Here is an 18,283-nt window from a genome sequence, read left to right on the forward strand (position 1 = left end):
CACCTATCATTTCAGGACTGCTTTTTCATATTTAGTATAAATGTTCATTGCTATAAAGTTATTGGCACTCTAGCCTGTAATGTCTGGAAAACTGTTAATTCAGAAATCATAAGAGCATAATGATTATCATTTTGACTAGTTTTAAAAATCCTTTATTTTCAGTGTTTATTGATTCAAAATAATTATGCCTATCTCCATGGCTATCCATCTTAGCAATCAACCATAATCATGACATGCATTGTTACACATAAAATAAGTTCCACTTCAGTGAATGTTTAAAGCAAAGATAATCAAGCCTCCCTTACTATTAGGATATTACCATCATGGCAGCTAGTATCTGACCATCATTTATAATGCCCCATTAGTGCATGTTATAAATTACTGTGAAAATCCAATTTGTTTTAAGCAAAGTTTTCCTTTTATGTGTTATCAATAAAATTTACTAAGTTCTAGGATCTAAGGCTCAGGTAACTTGTCATAATCCTATGGGGTTTATGTCAAGTTTTCTGTATTAGAAAGTTATGCATGTTCAGTGTTTGTATTGAACTGGTAACAAGTATCAAACAAAATAAGACTGCATAATCATGAAAGTGAAAGTTTGGCCTGTCATATATACTTTTTGAATTAGGGTTAAATGACTTATCCAGGAGAATTAATTATGGGCATTTTATGCATTTGGAAATGTAAACTATGGGTTCAGGAGATGGCTCTGTGAGCAAAGCACATTGTTTTTTCCATGCACAGTGCCTTTGGTTTGATTCCCAGCATCTCATGGAGCACCAAGGATAATATCAGAGAAACTCCATGGATAGTGAAGGAGTGCTTCGGTGTCTCCTCGCACCCCATCCCTTTACTTTCCCTTTTAAATAATAAAGTAGAAAATAAGCTGGGGAGACAGTTCAGTGATGTTGCACATATGGGTTCTTCTCTCAGCACCACATTAAAAAAAATTCAGGAAAAAAAAATATGTAGTATTTAGTTCCTTACAAACAGTTATGCTCAGAACACTGACAGTGTATACTTACCTGTGCACAGGGAATCCTCAGGTACATGAACGAGTGGACACTTTTTGTGCATATGTGTGTATATTTTAACTATTACCAAACATTCAACATCGTTTTAAACCATTTTCTTCTTGGTCAAGTTAGTTAACTCTGACCTCCCCACACTAGAAGTTCACATGCCACTGACTACACATAACTGTTAAGTATCAGGAGCACCGATGTGTCTCTGGGACTCCTGGCTCCTGTAGAGCAATGCTGCTTCCTGCGATTCAAATGGGACTAGAGTTCGTAGTTAAATGACTACTAAGATAGGATAATCTATCTAAATTTACCTCTTCAGCTTTGGCACCTACGTGGAACTGAAATGAATGGTACTGTTTCACTTTGTATCATGATGGATCTAGTGTGCATTAAGTAGGAAGTCATAAATGCTATATCAAACAGAAACATTTCCTGGAAGATGTAGACTATTTTCTAAATAAAATTTGCTTTTGTATCAAATAGCAAGACTAAACCATCTTTTGATGTAAAATGCCTCTGCAGTGCCAAGATGGTTGATACATTTTGTGGATAAACTTCTTGCACTGCTATAATGTTCTCAAAGCTGTTCACAGAAGCTCCACACAGCAGCATGAAGGCATACATTGTGGTATGCACCGTAATTCCTGAGTGTGGAAATGAGATTCCTTTTAAAATTTACAGTAAGTTCAAACACTAAATTATAGGGCATCACCTTTGAGAAGCCAAGAAGCTGGTATAAATATTTGTGGTTTCAAAGTTACCAATGCTAATAATAAAGGGTCTGATTTAGTGTGTCATCAATTTCATATTCTAGGACAAAAATACGAATTTGTGTTCTGGATACAAAGTTGTAGAATTAAGAAAATACCTACAGATTTCCAGTCCTAAAAGTATGGTAGCTTAGATATATTGAAAAAGACCGCAAACGCTGTGCGCATATGCTTACTGCCGTGCATATTCTCTGTATGTTCAGTCCTCACACCTGGCATTTCCTGTGCCACTTTGGTGAGGGGAAGACAAATTCAGTAGCCAGGTATCTGGTGCCCACCACCAAAGACAGCCGCTAACATTTAAGCACCTAAACTTTAAGTATGAATAGTGTTCATGCGGAAAGCCAGCAGCAATAAAAATATGGCGAACCTAGTGTAATGATGAGTTATATCTCAGAATGATTTAGAAAGAATTTATACCATCTAAGAATGTTCCAGAGAAATATTTACTGAAGGGAATTTTTGAAATTTGTGAATGTCAATGAAGTGAAGGGAAAGCTATTTTTTAATTATTAAACAAAACACATTTCCTAACAGAAATGTAAAAAATATATGATGTTATTTTGTATATATTATGTCATATATACAATGTTCATATTATATAACACATATGGTATAGAGACAAAACATCTAAATTACTTTCAAATTTTGTAAATTATAAATGAATTGGTTCTCAACACAACTCAAACAATAATGATCATGTCATATTTCAAAAAAGCAGATTATTCACAAAACCCTCCAATTGTGAACTTTGAGGCATTTTTAAACATCACAGAGATCTGAACAGATATGATACATTTGTTGACCATATCCTAACTTAAAAAAGCTACCTAGTACAGTAAGCTCATTTCTTGGAACTAAAATTTTAAATGTGAAAATAAATTGTTATCTTGTAAGTTTTCAGAGGAAAAGGCACTCTCTCAGCCTGTATGGCCCTGTTTGCTGTGTACATGTAAAGTTACATCAGTCTGCGACTGCAACATATGAGAGAGTGCAAGATATTGCTCTTCATTTTTTTTTCCTTTTGCTAAAGAGAGAAGCAAAGGGGGGAAAACCAGTGTATCTGTATAAATTAGAATGGATAGCCATACATCTCTGAAATAAAGAAGCTATGTACTACAGAGCAGACTTCTGTATAAGAATTGGATGTAGCAGATGCACAGACACTAAAATCCTGCTTCTATAAGAAAATAAATCAGGAAAGAAGGGCAATAACTTACTACTTTCTCCTAATAAGAGTAACTGTTCCTTTACTAGTTAAGTGCCGAACTAAATGCCAGCTTTACAAAACTATTTCAAGTATTCATTATCACAGTGAATGTGAAACCAATGCTAGAGTAAATGATTTGAAAATTTCTTTGATGACAAAGGCTAGGGAACTAAGTCAAACATACAAAATGCTTCAACGCATTTCTTTATGTGACATGAATAGAAAGATTATCCATAAAAAGTTAGAAAAATTAAGATAAATTATATATTAGTACACCTTCCCAACCTTATTTCATATAAAAATTCAGAAGTGTACTAGTATTCCTATCTACACAATAAAAATGCCTGGACTTAGCAGATATCTTCTATCTGTGCGTGTGTTTTCTCAGTAGAAGGCTTATTTGTTGCAGTCACTTTTTAAAAGTTTTATTTTAATTGTCAACCTTATTGAATCATCAATAAACCCAACTAATTGGGACCCACTGTGGTTCCATTCTCAGTTTTTCTATGGCAGTTTGTAGTTTCTCAAAGGCTTTATCTAGATTGTCGTTCACGATGATCAAATCAAAATAGTGGTTGTATGCTCTCTGAATCCGGGCACTTTCATCCACTGTTTTCTTCAAGTCAGAATCCTGTTAGGAGTTTTAAAAGGAAATGTTTATATTACATTATATATTTACTTATAGAAACACCAACTCAAAGTGAATTTAAGAAATAAGCAGGCTAGATTGTTTATTATAACTCTGATTATTAGTTCTCAAAGTTTAATCTATATAGAAAGTTAAAAAGATATCACTACCTGGTCATATCTAATTTTTCCAGATGTATTTTACTTGCATTATGAATTGTTTGTATCTCCTATTCCCCTGATACTAAGATTTAAAAATGAAAGTCTGTTACAATTTCAGGGTGATCCTCCGAAAGGAGGTTGGATAACATACTCTACCGCCTGTGGAAGATGGGTCCTGAAATTGGTGCAACTTGGAACGTTTCTACTCATGACCACAGAGTGTGAGCTCAGACCTACAGGGATGCACAGGTTACATAGGCTCCTAAGCTGAATATGGGCGCCAGATCAAATCGATGGTGTTTACAGTCAACAACATTTATACACTTTTCCTATATTTGGGAGCTCCCCTCTTCCCTGATCCAACTTTCTAGCCCGTTTCCCACCCATGACATCATCTCCCCAGATAGTAACTTGGGTCCACCTGCATATCAGATGTCAGGCTTAGGCAAAAACTAGTAAAGTCATGGGCCCCTTGGAATATACCTAAAATAAACCTACTAGCTATTTCTAAAACAGAGACCCCCAAATCTTCATCTGCACTATTCCAGCCTTTAGGTTCATGATTAGTCAACAATTTGTTTGGCTTTATATGTTAACTTGTCTTTCAGCCACCAAGTTCCAGTTGCTACCATGACTTCCCTGGGCAGAAGGCCCCACCCATGTGTCCTGGAATCCTGCTTCCCTAGAGCTCTGCCCCACTAGGGAAAGAGAGAGACAGGCTGGGAGTATGGAGCTGTCAACACACATGTTCAGCAGGGAAGCAATTATAGGAGCCAGATCTTCCACCTTCAGCACCCCATAATGACCCTGGGTCCATACTCCCAGAGGGTTAAAGAACAGGAAAGCTATCAGGGGAGGAATATGAAGTTCTGTTGGTGGGAATTGTGTAGAATTATACCCCTCTTATCCTATGGTCTTATCAGAGTTTCCATTTTATAAATAAAAATAAAAAAACTTAAAAATATGGAGAAAAAACAATTTCAGGGTGAAATTTAAGATAATGAAAGAATTTCTGAAGTGAGGTGATGGTGCACCTGGTTGAGCACGTATGTCACCATATAAAAATAAATGAAGTAAATGAAAAGTCATCACACATGACTTTTCTAGCTTATTTATCTTTTACAAAAGATTCTTATGGCTCAGTGTAAAGTGGCTCTCACACATAAAGTCAAACTTGCTACCTGTCTTTAAGACTGTTGGAAATGTATTGTGAAGATCATGATCCCCACTCACATACACACACTTTTATTTGGGTTTAGCATTGTTTATATTTAATAAAATATATCTAGTCATTTTGAAGTGCTGTGGTGGAGAAATAAGTAATGGGTTCCACATGAATTAGTGGAGTTTTTCATTATAAGCATTGGGCTGGGCAGATAGCTCAATGTACTAGAGCGCAGGATTTGTATGCCTGAGGCCTCAGAGATGCCAGATGCAATCCTTGACACAAACATTAAGCCAGAGCTGAGCAGTGCTGTGAACTCACTCATGAAATAAATAAATGTATCAAAAAAATTGCAAGCATTTTAACAACTCATAGAATTCTACACATTTTTGGAGTTGGTATTAAGGTGTCTACTATGTTTCATAATCTGTGGCTTTAACAGTGAATAAGACAGAGAAATGTTCATACCCTCCAGTGAAAGGAACAAAGAAAAAAATTAAAACAAAAACATGCAAATTATAGTAACAGAAATAAATTAGGGCTAGAGACAGCATGATGGTTATTATTATGTAAAAAGACTTTCTCATCAGAGGCAATGAATTGAAGTGCCTCAACCTGGGACTGAAGGTCCCAGGTCTAATCCCCAGCACCATCACCAGCTGAGCAGTTCTCTGGTAAAACAAAACCAGAAATAAACTATACAAGCCAGAAGCGAGAAATAAAAAAATCACAATATCTACTTTAGCTAAGACTGACTAGAATGATACAGTCAGATATTTAGTCAAAATGACATTTAAACTGAGGACTATAGCAGGGAGAAGAAAATTCCAGGCAGAGAAAAGAAATTCAGGAGACTCTGAATATTAAAGATACCCGGGGGGTGGGGGGGTGGACGTGACTACATTATGATAGTGGTGGTGAAGATGGAAATGACATCAGGGCGGAAATATAAAATCATCAGGATGTGAAAAGTGAGGGAAAATAAGGACTCAAGCTTGTATTTCTATGGGATGGGGTGGGGACAGCGTAATTTCTTGGATGAAAACAAAATGTTTTCTTTCATATACATTGTTTATGATGTCTGTGAGACATTCAAGTGGAGATGTAAAGTAGGCAACTGGTTACTGAGGATGGAGTTCTGAAGTTTGAGCAAGCTATATATGTTAGGAATCATCAGCCTGATATATACACTAGTGGACGTGGTGAAATTCAAAGTCTACAGGCATAAAAGAGTTTCCAATTGAACCTGAGAAACACCAGTAGAAATATTGTTAGTAGGAATATGCTCAACTGAGATCTCTAAGTCTGAAATAACAAAATATCTTATTACGGTGTATAAGAAGATCACAAATGTAAGACTACTCACCAATTATAGGGATTAGCAAGCCAATATGCTAAAAAAACAAATGAAAGTTTCTAACCATAGTGGAATACAGCATACAAGAAGAGAATGGAATAAAAGCTAGAGTGGTCTCCAGGGAAAATAGAAACTGAACAATTCAGACAGACTACTACTGTATGTAATAAACTGCCTTTTGTGTAAGAAATGAAAAGGGGGCCATGCACACAATTATTTATAATTAAAAAAAATCAGTAAAATGGTTATAACTTATGTGTGTGGAAGGGAAGAAAGTGAAGAGGGCAGAGAAAAGTCAGTTATTTTTAAAAAACCTACTTTGGAACTATAATAATGCATAAAATTATACAACAAAATTAACTTCAAATGAATTAAAAGAAAAAATGGAATAAACCTGTTTCAAGTTCATAGCATAACCACAAAGAAATCATTTCAATAAGTTTAAATTATTTAATACCAGTGGGTTTATACTACGAATTTTTAAAAATATTTATCTATTTTCCCTTTTGTTGCCATTGTTTTTTTATTGTTGTTGTAGTTATTGTTGTTGTCATTGTTAGATAGGACAGAGAGAAATGGAGAGAGGAGGGGAAGACAGAGAGGGAGAGATAAAGACACCTGCAGACCTGCTTCACCGCTTGTGAAGTGACTCCTCTGCAGGTGGGGAGCCGGGGGCTCAAACTGGGATCCTTAAGCCAGTCCTTGCATGAATGTGCGCTTAACCCGCTGTGCTACTGCCTGACTCCCTATACTAGGAAAGGCTATTTCAATAAGCTCCTTTAAGTCAAAGGTGAGAAGACTGGAGTACCAATAAATGGAAAATACTAACAGAGTATGACTTAATCAAATAAGTTCAAAACTATATGTGCATGAGACTAAAAATAATAAAGAAAAGACATTTTTGGTGGCCAGGTGGTGGTTCATCTGGTTGAGTACACATGTTCCAAAGCACAAGGAGTCAAGTTCAAGCTTCCGGTCCCCACATGCAGGGGCAGGGGGGAAGCTTTGCATTTGGTGAAGCAATGATGCAGGTCTCTCTGTCCCCCTGTCTCTCCCTTCCCTTTTGATTTCTCTTTGATTATATCCAGTTTTAATTTTTTTTAATTTAATCACCTGCCACCTGTGCAGGCTTTTGGAGAACACACCTATGATTCTGAAAACTGACTCATAAAGGAGTCCTGAGAATATATCTGGACTTATCACATAAACTGTTACTTCAGAGTAATTAAGTAACTAATGAGGAAAAGTTTTTTTTAGTAGAACTCTAGTTTACAAATGCAGGAAGCATGGAAAACTTAGGACAGTGTCACTTTCTAGTCTTTTACTAACTAATAATAAAAACAAGACACAGGCATAAATCAGTAAAACTAAAGTGATGAGGTACAAAGCTACTAGTGAACTTCACAGATTAGGCTAACAATACTTGAACTCACAAAATAATTCTACTACAAAGAAAATTACAGTCTTTCAGATGTATTATAAAGTAATAAAACAAGAAAGACTGCTTATTAATTATTCTTGGGGAAAACAACTCAATTTATATCTGATCAAACCGTTATCAATTCATAGGAAACATATGGAGCAGAAGAAAATAAATATACTGGAATAAAGTTGGGAAAATGCACAATATGGGTCCTTCTGTAGGACTAGTTACCCATTTAAATAAATTAACTAAACCACAAGGTTAAAAGAGGGAAGGGGAGCAATGAGGATTAAAGTAAATTAAAAGAGATTAAATGGACATCTATGTTTGGTCAAGATAAAAAAGTAGGGATTAGATTAACCTATCTGTCAACTAAAACACAGACTCAACATATAGAACAAGTTTTTTAAGATAATAACATATAACTAAAGTCAGTGATCTCAAAGGCAGAAAACACATGAGGCAGGCATGATAAACATTCTGGCTTGAATAGCAGCACAGTGCACTGGAGCCCAGGATATCTTTCAGATTCTGTGTTAACACATCTCTAAGAACAGGGAAACCAAGACGGATGAATTAAAAAGCAAAACATCAAGAAGCCCAGAATGCCAGAAGGGAAAACTGACAGGACTTAACTGCTTCCAGCAATTCAGTCAAACACCAATCACAGAGTTTTAGGAAAAGGACCTATTCCTACTGGGAAGACAGAACAGAAAAATCTCATGAAGAACAGGGCATTTGAAAGAACTCAAATGTGTCTTGTTTTAATAAATGGACAATAACTGCCCTTATTAAGAGAACTGTTTTGTTAGACCTAACAAAATTTAAAGACCTGAGATAGCTCACTGGGTGTAGCAGGTACTGTGGTGTCTTTCCCTCTATCTGGAAAAAAAAATGCTGGGAGAAGTGACTTGCACACATAAAAGGCTCCCTCCAGCTCTCTGCAGAACAAATAGCTGTATCCCAGAACAAAGCACGCTGAATATCCAGCACCCATCAATTACAAGAATTGCAAAGAAGCAGGAAAATATAACACAATGAGCAGAAAAATCATTCAATCCAAGCCAATCCATAAGTGACACAAGTATTAAAATTAGTAGACGATGACATGAAAGCAGTTATTGTAACTATATTTCAGATATTCAGAAAAGTCAAGTAGAAATGAGCAACCTGAAAAAAGAATTATAGGGCATATTAGCTCAATGTGGGAGAGGTAGAAGCAGCAGTAGGGAAGGTCTCTGAAAAGGCAGAAGGAATTTCTTGGAGTTGGTGGACATATCCATTATCTTGATAGCAATGACTTAGCAGGTATATATACACATACCTAAATGTATCAAGTTAAAAAATTTTAAGTATTATAGCTAATCTACAATTATATTAGTATAACATATATAATATTTACTATAGCTTAATTATACTTCAATTATGTTGGAGGAAAAAAAAGACAACATCATGTAAATATAAAGTGTTGATCTTGTTTGGATACTGATTTAATCAAACCTGCTGACTTATCCAAATCAGTTACAAAAATGATAAATCTTGGGGAAATTCATATAGACTATATACTGATTATATTAAGAAGATGCTGATACTAATTTGTTGTTCTGGTATTACGGTTATACTAAAACATATCTTTTAGACAAATACTAGAGCACTGATGGTTAGCTTGATAGCAAAGATTTGCTTCAAAATAATTTGAGGTAAGAAAAGAGATCTGAAGAAACAAATACAGTGAAATGGAAGATAAATGATGAGAGTTCATTTTCCTCTTTTGTGCAAATTTTAAATTTCCTATAGTATGAAGAGAGGACAAGAAAAAAATAATAAACTAAGAAACCTTTTTATGAGTGAGAGGGAAAGAGTGCATTACATCTGTATTACAATGTGAGAAAAAACACAGTAAATCAAATAAAATTCATTTCAGTAATGAGGTAAAGAGAGAAGGAGGGAGAAAGAGACTGCATTACTCCTGCTAGTCCTGTGTTCTGCTTGCTGAGTCATGGGACTACTGAATAGTGACATTTAAGTAACAGCAATGCTGTTGCAAATTCTAGTGAATTTTTATTCTACAGTACTTTGTTGTAGTACGTTTATTTTATAGATAGTAGGCAGGAAAAAATTTAGGAAGAATATTCTTATCCTGAAAAATAACCACTTACTGTCAAAAGCTTGGTAGTGATGCCAGCATCCACCACAGCCTTATGCATGGCACGCAGTGTCTCCAGCTCTGGAGCGGCAATAAACACAACATAGGGCATGAACTCAGACGTCCTCAGAACTTTCAGGGCCTGTGCAGGGAATAATTATAAACCAAGTTGTAATTTGAACTGTAACTGCTTAGCTTATACTAAATCCTATATAATCAAAGTCTACCCTCTTTCTAAGGATAAAATTTAATACTTCCCTTTCCCTGTTTTTGATTCCATATAGTACTTTCCTAAAGTAGTGATACACTAATTCTGTTCTGACCACTTACTATTTTTAATGATCTTGAACAAAGTATTAAACACAGTAATCTAAAAATAATTATATAAACATGATATTAATTATAGGATACTGTTAAGGTTGAAAAAGGAGTCACCTCAGTGTCCCATTAACTAACGTATGGTTATATGAACTCTCATATCATATTTTATCAAACTATAAAAATCCCACATAGCAACCACAAAGAGTAAAAAAGCTTTATAGTGAGTGACACAAAAAGTTCTTCAAGAAATAGTGTTTGCCTATTGTGGGGGGGGGAATGAAAGTGCACACCTTTAACAACAGTCCTGTAAATCCACAGTCCCCTCAATCAAGTGATGAAAAAATAGTTCTGAGAAAAAAGAGAATTAGCAAATAGATCCATGCACAAATAAAACAACGGACACTCATCAGAGGCTCTTTGGTGGCCTAACCCGTTGAGTGAATATGTTACTGATACAATGCTCAAGGACCTAGGTCCAAGCTCTCAGTACTCTCTCTGCCAGGAGGTACTGCAGGGGGGAAGCTAAGCAGAGCCCTCTCTCACCTCCCACTAAATTTCTCTGTCTCTAGCAAATATATAATGAATAAAATATATATAAGAAGGAAACTCATTATATTTTATATTTATAAAGTGTGCTAAAACAGTAAACATTAATACATTAGACAATGTTGATAGTACTGACATTATTTATCAATGATATTATTACTATTTATTATTAACACTTATCTCTGAACAGTAAAGTAAAGCTGGGTTGAGTATAGAGGGGTGGGAAACAGTATACGACAGACATACAAAACAAAAATAAAAGAGAGAAAAGAATGTTCTGTGTGCAGAACTTCAAAATTATCTTTTGGCTTTATCAAAAATAAAGTCTAGCATTTCCTAACACATGCATATATAAGTTATTTGTGTAAATAAAGAAACACCAAATTTCCACTGAGATTCTATTGCTATCTGAATCTTTGTTGGTTAGTTGATCAGAGATTTATCTATTAGCTGTAGATACCTAGTAAAATATTCTACCACCAGCAAGTAATAGAGGGAAAGAGCCCCCTTAATACAATCAAAACAAAATAAAAAACTCCATAGAAAGTTTAAATTAGGGAGTCAGGCGGTAGAGCAGCGGGTTAAGCACACGTGGTGCAAAGTGCAAGAACCGGTGTGAGGATCCCGGTTCGAGCCCCTGGCTCCCCACCTGTAGGGGAGTGGCTTAACAAGCGGTGAAGCAGGTCTGCAGGTGTCCATCTTTCTCCCTGTCTATCTTCCCCTCCTTTCTCCATTTCTCTCTGTTCTATCTAACAACGATGACATCATCAACAACAATAATAATAACTACAACAATAAAACAAGGGCCACAAAAGGGAAAATAAATATAAAAAATTTAAAAAAAGAAAGTTTAAATTAAAAAATTCATTGGAATCAGGAGATAGGAGGTAGTACACTTGGTTAAGCAAATACATTACAGTGCACACGGACACAAGTTCAAACTCCTGGTCCTGACCTGCGGGGGGAAAGCTTCACATGTGGTGAAGCAGTGCTGCAGCTGTCTGTTTTTTTTATCTCCCCTCTCCCTTTCAATACATATCTGATAATAAACAAATAAAAAACAGCATTTAAACAACTTTGGAATCCACATAGCTTACTTGTGGGTTGACATCTAATATACAAGTTCGCCCAGTTTGAACAACTTCGAGAATAGAATCAATCTTGGTTCCATACAGATTGCCTTCATATTCTCCATGTTCCAAGTATTTCCCAGCTTTAATGTCTGCTTCCATTTCAGATCGTGACACAAATTTATATGCTTGGCCATCTTTTTCATCTTCTCTTGGTTTCCGTGAAGTAACTAAATAAAAATAATGTTGGCAATTTGTACAAAGAATGCAAGGTATAAAAAAATAGACTAAGATGGATTGCTTTTTTTTTTTTTTCCCCTTCTTCAAGTGTAGAGGTCAAGCAAGCTAAATCTAAATCTGGCTTGTCCCCCACGCCCCACCCCTTTTTCTGGACCACAACTGTATAATTTGTTCATGTGTTGTCTATGACTTGTTTGTATTACAGTGCTGGAAAAGTTGAGACTGGAACTTTCCAGATGGCCTGCAAAACCTAAAATATTTACTGTCTGCTCCATGAATAACAGTTTGTTGACTCTTACTGGAATGTTCCAAGAGGTAATTCCCAATATACAATTTGTATCTTTAAAATGTACTTTATAAAAATAGTCAGAAACTCAAAGTATATTACCTGGAATAGAGTCTAAATTTAAGTTCTTAATTTTGGTGAGTCCTAATAAGGGTTGCAGCTAACCAGCACTCTCCCCTTTAAGAAATAACAATTACATCTCCTTTCTTCACATTTCCTAACAGATGAGCAAAGTTTTTCTATTTCTACACATGGTATTATTAATTTTCTGCAGTGTAGTTTTACCCTTTGCCCGCAAATCATCTACTCTTTATCTAACCTCAACACCCAACCTTCCTTTTTGATTCCAGCATGTTGATTTTCCCAAATGTTAATGCGTTATTCTTTTTTTTTTAATATTTATTTTATTTATTCCCTTTTGTTGCCCTTGTTGTTTTATTGTTGTAGTTATTATTGTTGTTGTCGTTGTTGGATAGGACAGAGAGAAATGGAGAGAGGAGGGGAAGACAGAGAGGAGGAGAGAAAGATAAGACACCTGCAGACCTGCTTCACCGCCTGTGAAGCGACTCCCCTGCAGGTGGGGAGCCGGAGTTCGAACTGGGATCCTTATGTCGGTCCTTGTGCTTTGCACCACCTGCGCTTAACCCACTGCGCTACAGCCCAACTCCCTAATGTGTTATTCTTATGGTCTATAGACTTCCTTTGCTCTGACATGATTTTTTTTTTTTTGAGAGAGAGAATAAAAAATAAACAGAATCCAAGTGGAAATTCAGAGGATTCTTATGGATCTGATACTTTAGGACCCTGAATATACAACTATCATTACTTAGATCAATGGGAGAACAGACCAGTATCAATTTTTGGACCGTTACAAAGGTGCAGAGTGAGGTACACTCAGTCAACTAGTTTGAAAGAATAGAAGCAATCTCTCTCTGATTGAGTGTGTGTGAAGAGAGAGTGTTATTTTCAAGTTTAACTGTAATCTGAATTTGACTGAGTCATATATATATATAGGAGTATTCTATGTTTATTAATCAAGCACTTCCACGTGCAGAATAGCTGACCAAACCAGCAAGTATATGCAATTATAACTAGGATGCAATATAAATCAGAGGTTGGCATTTTGAGTTGCTGGGGAGGTAGTTGATAAGTGCATAAGCTACTGGGTTTCCTGGCACCACATCTACTGGTGCAGTGCTCTGAACTCAATCTCGTTTTTGCTCTCATAAAAATATATACTTTTTAAAAAACTAACATTCTGACTATTTTTAAAAAGCATAACAAATCAGGAGAACTTTTACAAGTAAAAAATGAACTTCAAGTTCAACAACAAAGTTCTAATTCATAAATGTGACCATTATGTAAAGATCTATTTCAAGTTTAACCTTGAGGGTGGCCATCCCAGGCGGCTGTGGAGAACATCTATGAAGTAACTTCAAGATTCTTTAAGATTAGATGATGGTAGGGTTTTTTTTTTTTTTTTTTTTGTAATCAATACTGTGTGCTTTCTAAGGCTTCTAAGATTATTCACTAAAGGTGGTATGATAAGACTTCTAGGACAGTTTTAAACCCTTCAAATAGATATACACTAACATTTGGCTCAGTATGTATCTGTGAGCATAATTTTAGAAGAAGACTTTCTTTTTTGGTAGAACCTTATAGTCAAACCATATATGGGAATGTGCTGCTTGAAATCAAAATCTAGGCACACATATTGTTCCTACTGACACCTTTAACATGCTGAGGAAATCTTAATTCTTGGCAAAGTGTTTTTACAAGTGAATTTTAACTATAGTTCCATTTTCTGGTGAACACTATAAAAATTCAAAAACTGTACTGCCACATATTTAAACCCCATTTTGTTCCCAGAACAGGGTGGCTTGTCTATAAATAATTCCTAGGCTTATATGCTAAGCAACAAGAAATGTGATCTTTAAGAATTTAATTTTAGAGACTGATAAGATGAATTCTAAATTTAGCAACTTTTTGAATAATGAGAAAGCAATCAACAAAATAACTAATATGAAAGAAGAATCTCCTGGACTAACACCATTTTTCTATTTTACTTTGGGGTCATTTTATCATATATGAAGAAAATGAAATCAACTTAGTAGAATGGCAGCTTTCACCTTTCTAAGATATCCGAATTTACACCACCTAGCAATGTAAAGCATAATACTGTATATAAAAAATTAGGCAAGACTCTCATGCCTGAGACTCTAGTATCCCAGGTTCAATTCTCAATATTACAATAAGCCAGAAAGCCAAGTAGTGCTCTGGCAAAAGGGGTGGGGGCAAGCTAGCCACACAAAGTTTTTCACTTTTCTATTGACCTTGAGACTTATAAAGAAGTAAAAGTCAAGGGCTGGGGAGATAACATAACAGTTATGAAAAGAGACTCTCATGCCTGTGAGGCATTAAGGTTCAGGTTCAATTCCCAGCACAACCATAAACCAGAGCTGATCAGTACTCTGGTTAAAAAAAACAACAACAACAACTAAAAGAATTAGATGGATAGTTCAGACTTGAACCTTTACTGAAAATAAAAGCCTGTAGAAAGGTAAAAATAGCACTTTTCTCTCCCCTGGAAATTAATTTGAAAGCAGGAAATCAAGAAATTAAACTTACATTCCCTGTTCTAACAATTTTATATCTGAGACTTATCTGATACTGTCATTGATTTACTTGTAACAAGAAAAACCATCCAAACCACATACATGGGCAATAATAGTAATGGTAAAATTAAGCATAGTGTTCTTGCATTCTGAAATACTATTTCACTATTAAGATACAACTTTTACATATTTTCATAATCATGTTACCACATAACATTTATCATTTTAACTTTTTTCTATTTAACTACTTTTAAGTACAGAATTCATTGCATTCAATTGCTGTGCAACTATAATTACTATCTATCTTTAGAAGTTTTTCATTATTCTATACTGAAATTATGTGCCCAGTAATAGTCTAGTTTCATCACCTACAGGTTCAGGTGACCACTGTTCCACCTTTTATCTCTATGAACTGACTATTTTATGTACTTTATGTAATGGAGGCATACACCTTTTGTAGCTGGCTTCTTTCACCTGGCAAAATGCTGGAGGTCAATTTATATCCTTTTTTTTAAAAAAATTTATTTCCTTTTGTTGTCCTTGTTTTATTGTTGTAGTGATTGATGTCACTGTTGGATAGGACAGAGAGAAATGGAGAGGGGGAGGTAGAGAGGGAGAGAGAAAAATAGACACCTGCAGACCTGCTTCATTGCTTGTGAAGCGACTCCCCTGCAATTGAGGTACCGCCCAACTCCCGTTGATTTATATTCTAACATGCACTAGAATTTCTTTTTTTTTTTTAAGAAGGCAAGGTTTTTGTTTTGTTTAAATTGTTGTAGTCATTATTTTTGTTGTTATTGATTTCGTCATTGTTGGATAGGACAGAGAGAAGTGGAGAGAGGAGGGGAAGACAGAGAGGGGGAGAGAAAGATAGACACCTGCAGACCTGCTTCACTGCCTGTGAAGCAACTCCCCAGCAGGTGGGGATCTGGGGGCTCAAACCGGGATCCTTATGGTGGTCCTTGCCCTCTGTGCCTTGTGCGCTTAACCCGCTGTGCCACCGCTCGACTCCCCCAGAACTTCATTTTTCTACAGAGCTCAATAATATTTCATTGCATGGATATAACACATTCAGTTTACTCATTCATCAGCTGACAGATTTTTTAAAGCTGTCTCCATCTTTTGGCTACTGTAAATAATACTGCTATGAACATGCATGTACAAATATCTGAGCCTTTTAATTTATTTGGTATACAGCCAGAAGCTGAGCTGCTTCATCTGTTTTGCATAACTGCTGCTGTTTTTTGTATATCTCCACTTCTGCACCCCTGCTTTTTCTCTTTTCCTAAATGTATTGCCTCAGATACTGATTAGTCACATGCACATTTTTTTCCAGAAATTAAACATTTTTGCCTATTCTTGAAGTAGATTGTTCTGTTGTCGCTGAGTTGTAGGACTGGTGTTTACAAAGATTTTTAATGACTTGTGAGTAAAAGTTAGTGATACAATGTTCACTTATTCATTCATTACGTATTTATTGGGCATATACTCTGTGCCAGGGCTTGCTGTAGAAACAGGGTCTATATATGTGCAGAAGATGAAGTTCTCTATTAAATAACAGATATGAGTTTAAATATTAAAACAGAACTATTAAGTATTGAGGATGCTACTTTAGATTGAATGGCTAGTCAAGGCCTATGAGTAGATGACATCTGAAAAAAAAAAGGGGTGGTGGGTTGGGCAGTAGTGCAGTGGGTTGGGCGGTAGTGCAGTGGGTTAAGCGGTAGTGCAGTGGGTTAAGCACATGTGGCGCAAAGCTCAAGGACCAGAGTAAGGATCCTGGTTTGAGTCCTCCGGCTCCCCACGTGCAGAGGAGTAGCTTCACAGGTGGTGAAGCAGGTCTGCAGGTGTCTTTCTCTCCCCCTGTTTTCCCCTCCTCTCTCCATTTCTCTCTGTCCCATCCAACAACGAACGACATCAACAACAATAATAAAAACCACAACAAGGCTACAACAACAAGGGCAACAAAAGGGGGAAAAAATGGCCTCCAGGAGCAGTGGATTCATGGTGCAGGCACCAAGCCCCAACAGTAACTCTGGAGGCAAAAACAAAAACAAAAAAAAGATTCAAGCGTGTGAAAATCTGGATTCCAGGCTGAGGAATCAGTAAGTGGTAAGTTTGAGAGAGCTGAAGAAAAAAATAAAGACCACTGTATTAAGTAAGAAAACGCACACAAAGATATGAACAATATGACAGCAATTCATAGCTACAGATTATACAGTTAGAAGCTGTTTACCTTCTTAATATTTATAGGGAAAATATTAAAATAGGGCTTCTCTTAGAGTTTTGCAATTTCTCCCAAGTCCCAAACAGATACTCTGATACCAAGGATCTGAGGAAGAGTTGATCATGGTCACTGGGATCATCTGTCTACCTACCTCCTATGTATAATCAAAAGTGTCACTAGGAAAGGAGTCGTCTTTTTCAGAATTTCTGTAGGGTCTAGTAAGAGTGGATGTTAGTTCCTACAAATAAAAGCTCATATATTTCCAAAATAAAAACGTGCATTAGTCCTTATTAAGTCAGTCATATCTTCTCACTCCTGATCTCACTGCATTCTCTTCAAACTTACATTGTTTAATGTGTTGGAGATTGACTAAGGGTCTCATGAAAGCACTTTATAACTAAGCCACCTCACCTACCCTTCCCAAACATGCTCTGATATTACGTAACTTTCCATATAAATATGCAAACAGGAAGGAATTCAGAGATTACAAAATAAGTGTTTGCCTCACTAATTGGTTATACTTCTCATTGGCAATAATTATTTTATACGTCAATTTTTGTGATCTTAATGTAGCCTGCTATGAAAAATCAATTGCTTCTGATGTGCTATCAAAAATCAGGCTTATGATTATTCATAACTCAAAGCCAAATAAATTCACAAGGGGATTGTCACATTTGAAGTATCTGATGAAAGGACCTAGTGGCTTCTTTTTTAAAAAAATACATTTTCTAATGGGTTCTTTAAAAAAAAATTGTATTAGCTTTTATTTATTATATAGAGACGTCCAGAAATCAAGAGGGAGAGGGTGACAGAGAGGGATAGAGACAGAGAGACACCTGCAGCACAGCTTCTCCACTTGCAAAGCTTTCTCTTGCAGGTAGGGACCGGGGGCTTGAACCTGGGTCCTTGTGCACTATAACATGTGTGCTCAACCAGGTGTGCCACCACCCAGCCCCTCTGTTTCTTCACTTTAAAACAGATGAAAATACAGCTCTTCAGACGGACATTACTGTGCAAGAAAATTTGAAGTTAACTGTAATTTTTGCCACAAACTCTTTTTTTCCCCTTTTTTATTAGAGCATCTCTATTTTTA

The 18,283-nt window shown here is 36.1% G+C and overlaps 1 protein-coding gene across 7 annotated transcripts in view; it reads right to left on the reverse strand.

Annotated features, from left to right (window-relative positions):
• Nucleotides 1-2,223: 2,223 nt before the first annotated feature.
• The window catches only part of PALS2 (protein associated with LIN7 2, MAGUK p55 family member), a 103,828-nt gene continuing 87,768 nt past the window's right edge, over nt 2,224-18,283 (reverse strand). For all 7 annotated transcript variants that reach the window (XM_060196077.1, XM_060196076.1, XM_060196079.1 and 4 more), the window contains 3 exons: nt 11,850-12,052; nt 9,899-10,027; nt 2,224-3,636 (listed from right to left, as the gene is read on the reverse strand). In XM_060196077.1, coding sequence (XP_060052060.1) covers nt 3,460-3,636; nt 9,899-10,027; nt 11,850-12,052 — 509 coding nt within the window. In that variant the 3' untranslated portion in view covers nt 2,224-3,459. The remainder of the gene's footprint in view (nt 3,637-9,898; nt 10,028-11,849; nt 12,053-18,283) is intronic.

The sequence above is a fragment of the Erinaceus europaeus genome, chromosome 8 (genome assembly GCF_950295315.1).
Source record: "Erinaceus europaeus chromosome 8, mEriEur2.1, whole genome shotgun sequence".
Lineage (NCBI taxonomy): Eukaryota > Metazoa > Chordata > Mammalia > Eulipotyphla > Erinaceidae > Erinaceus > Erinaceus europaeus.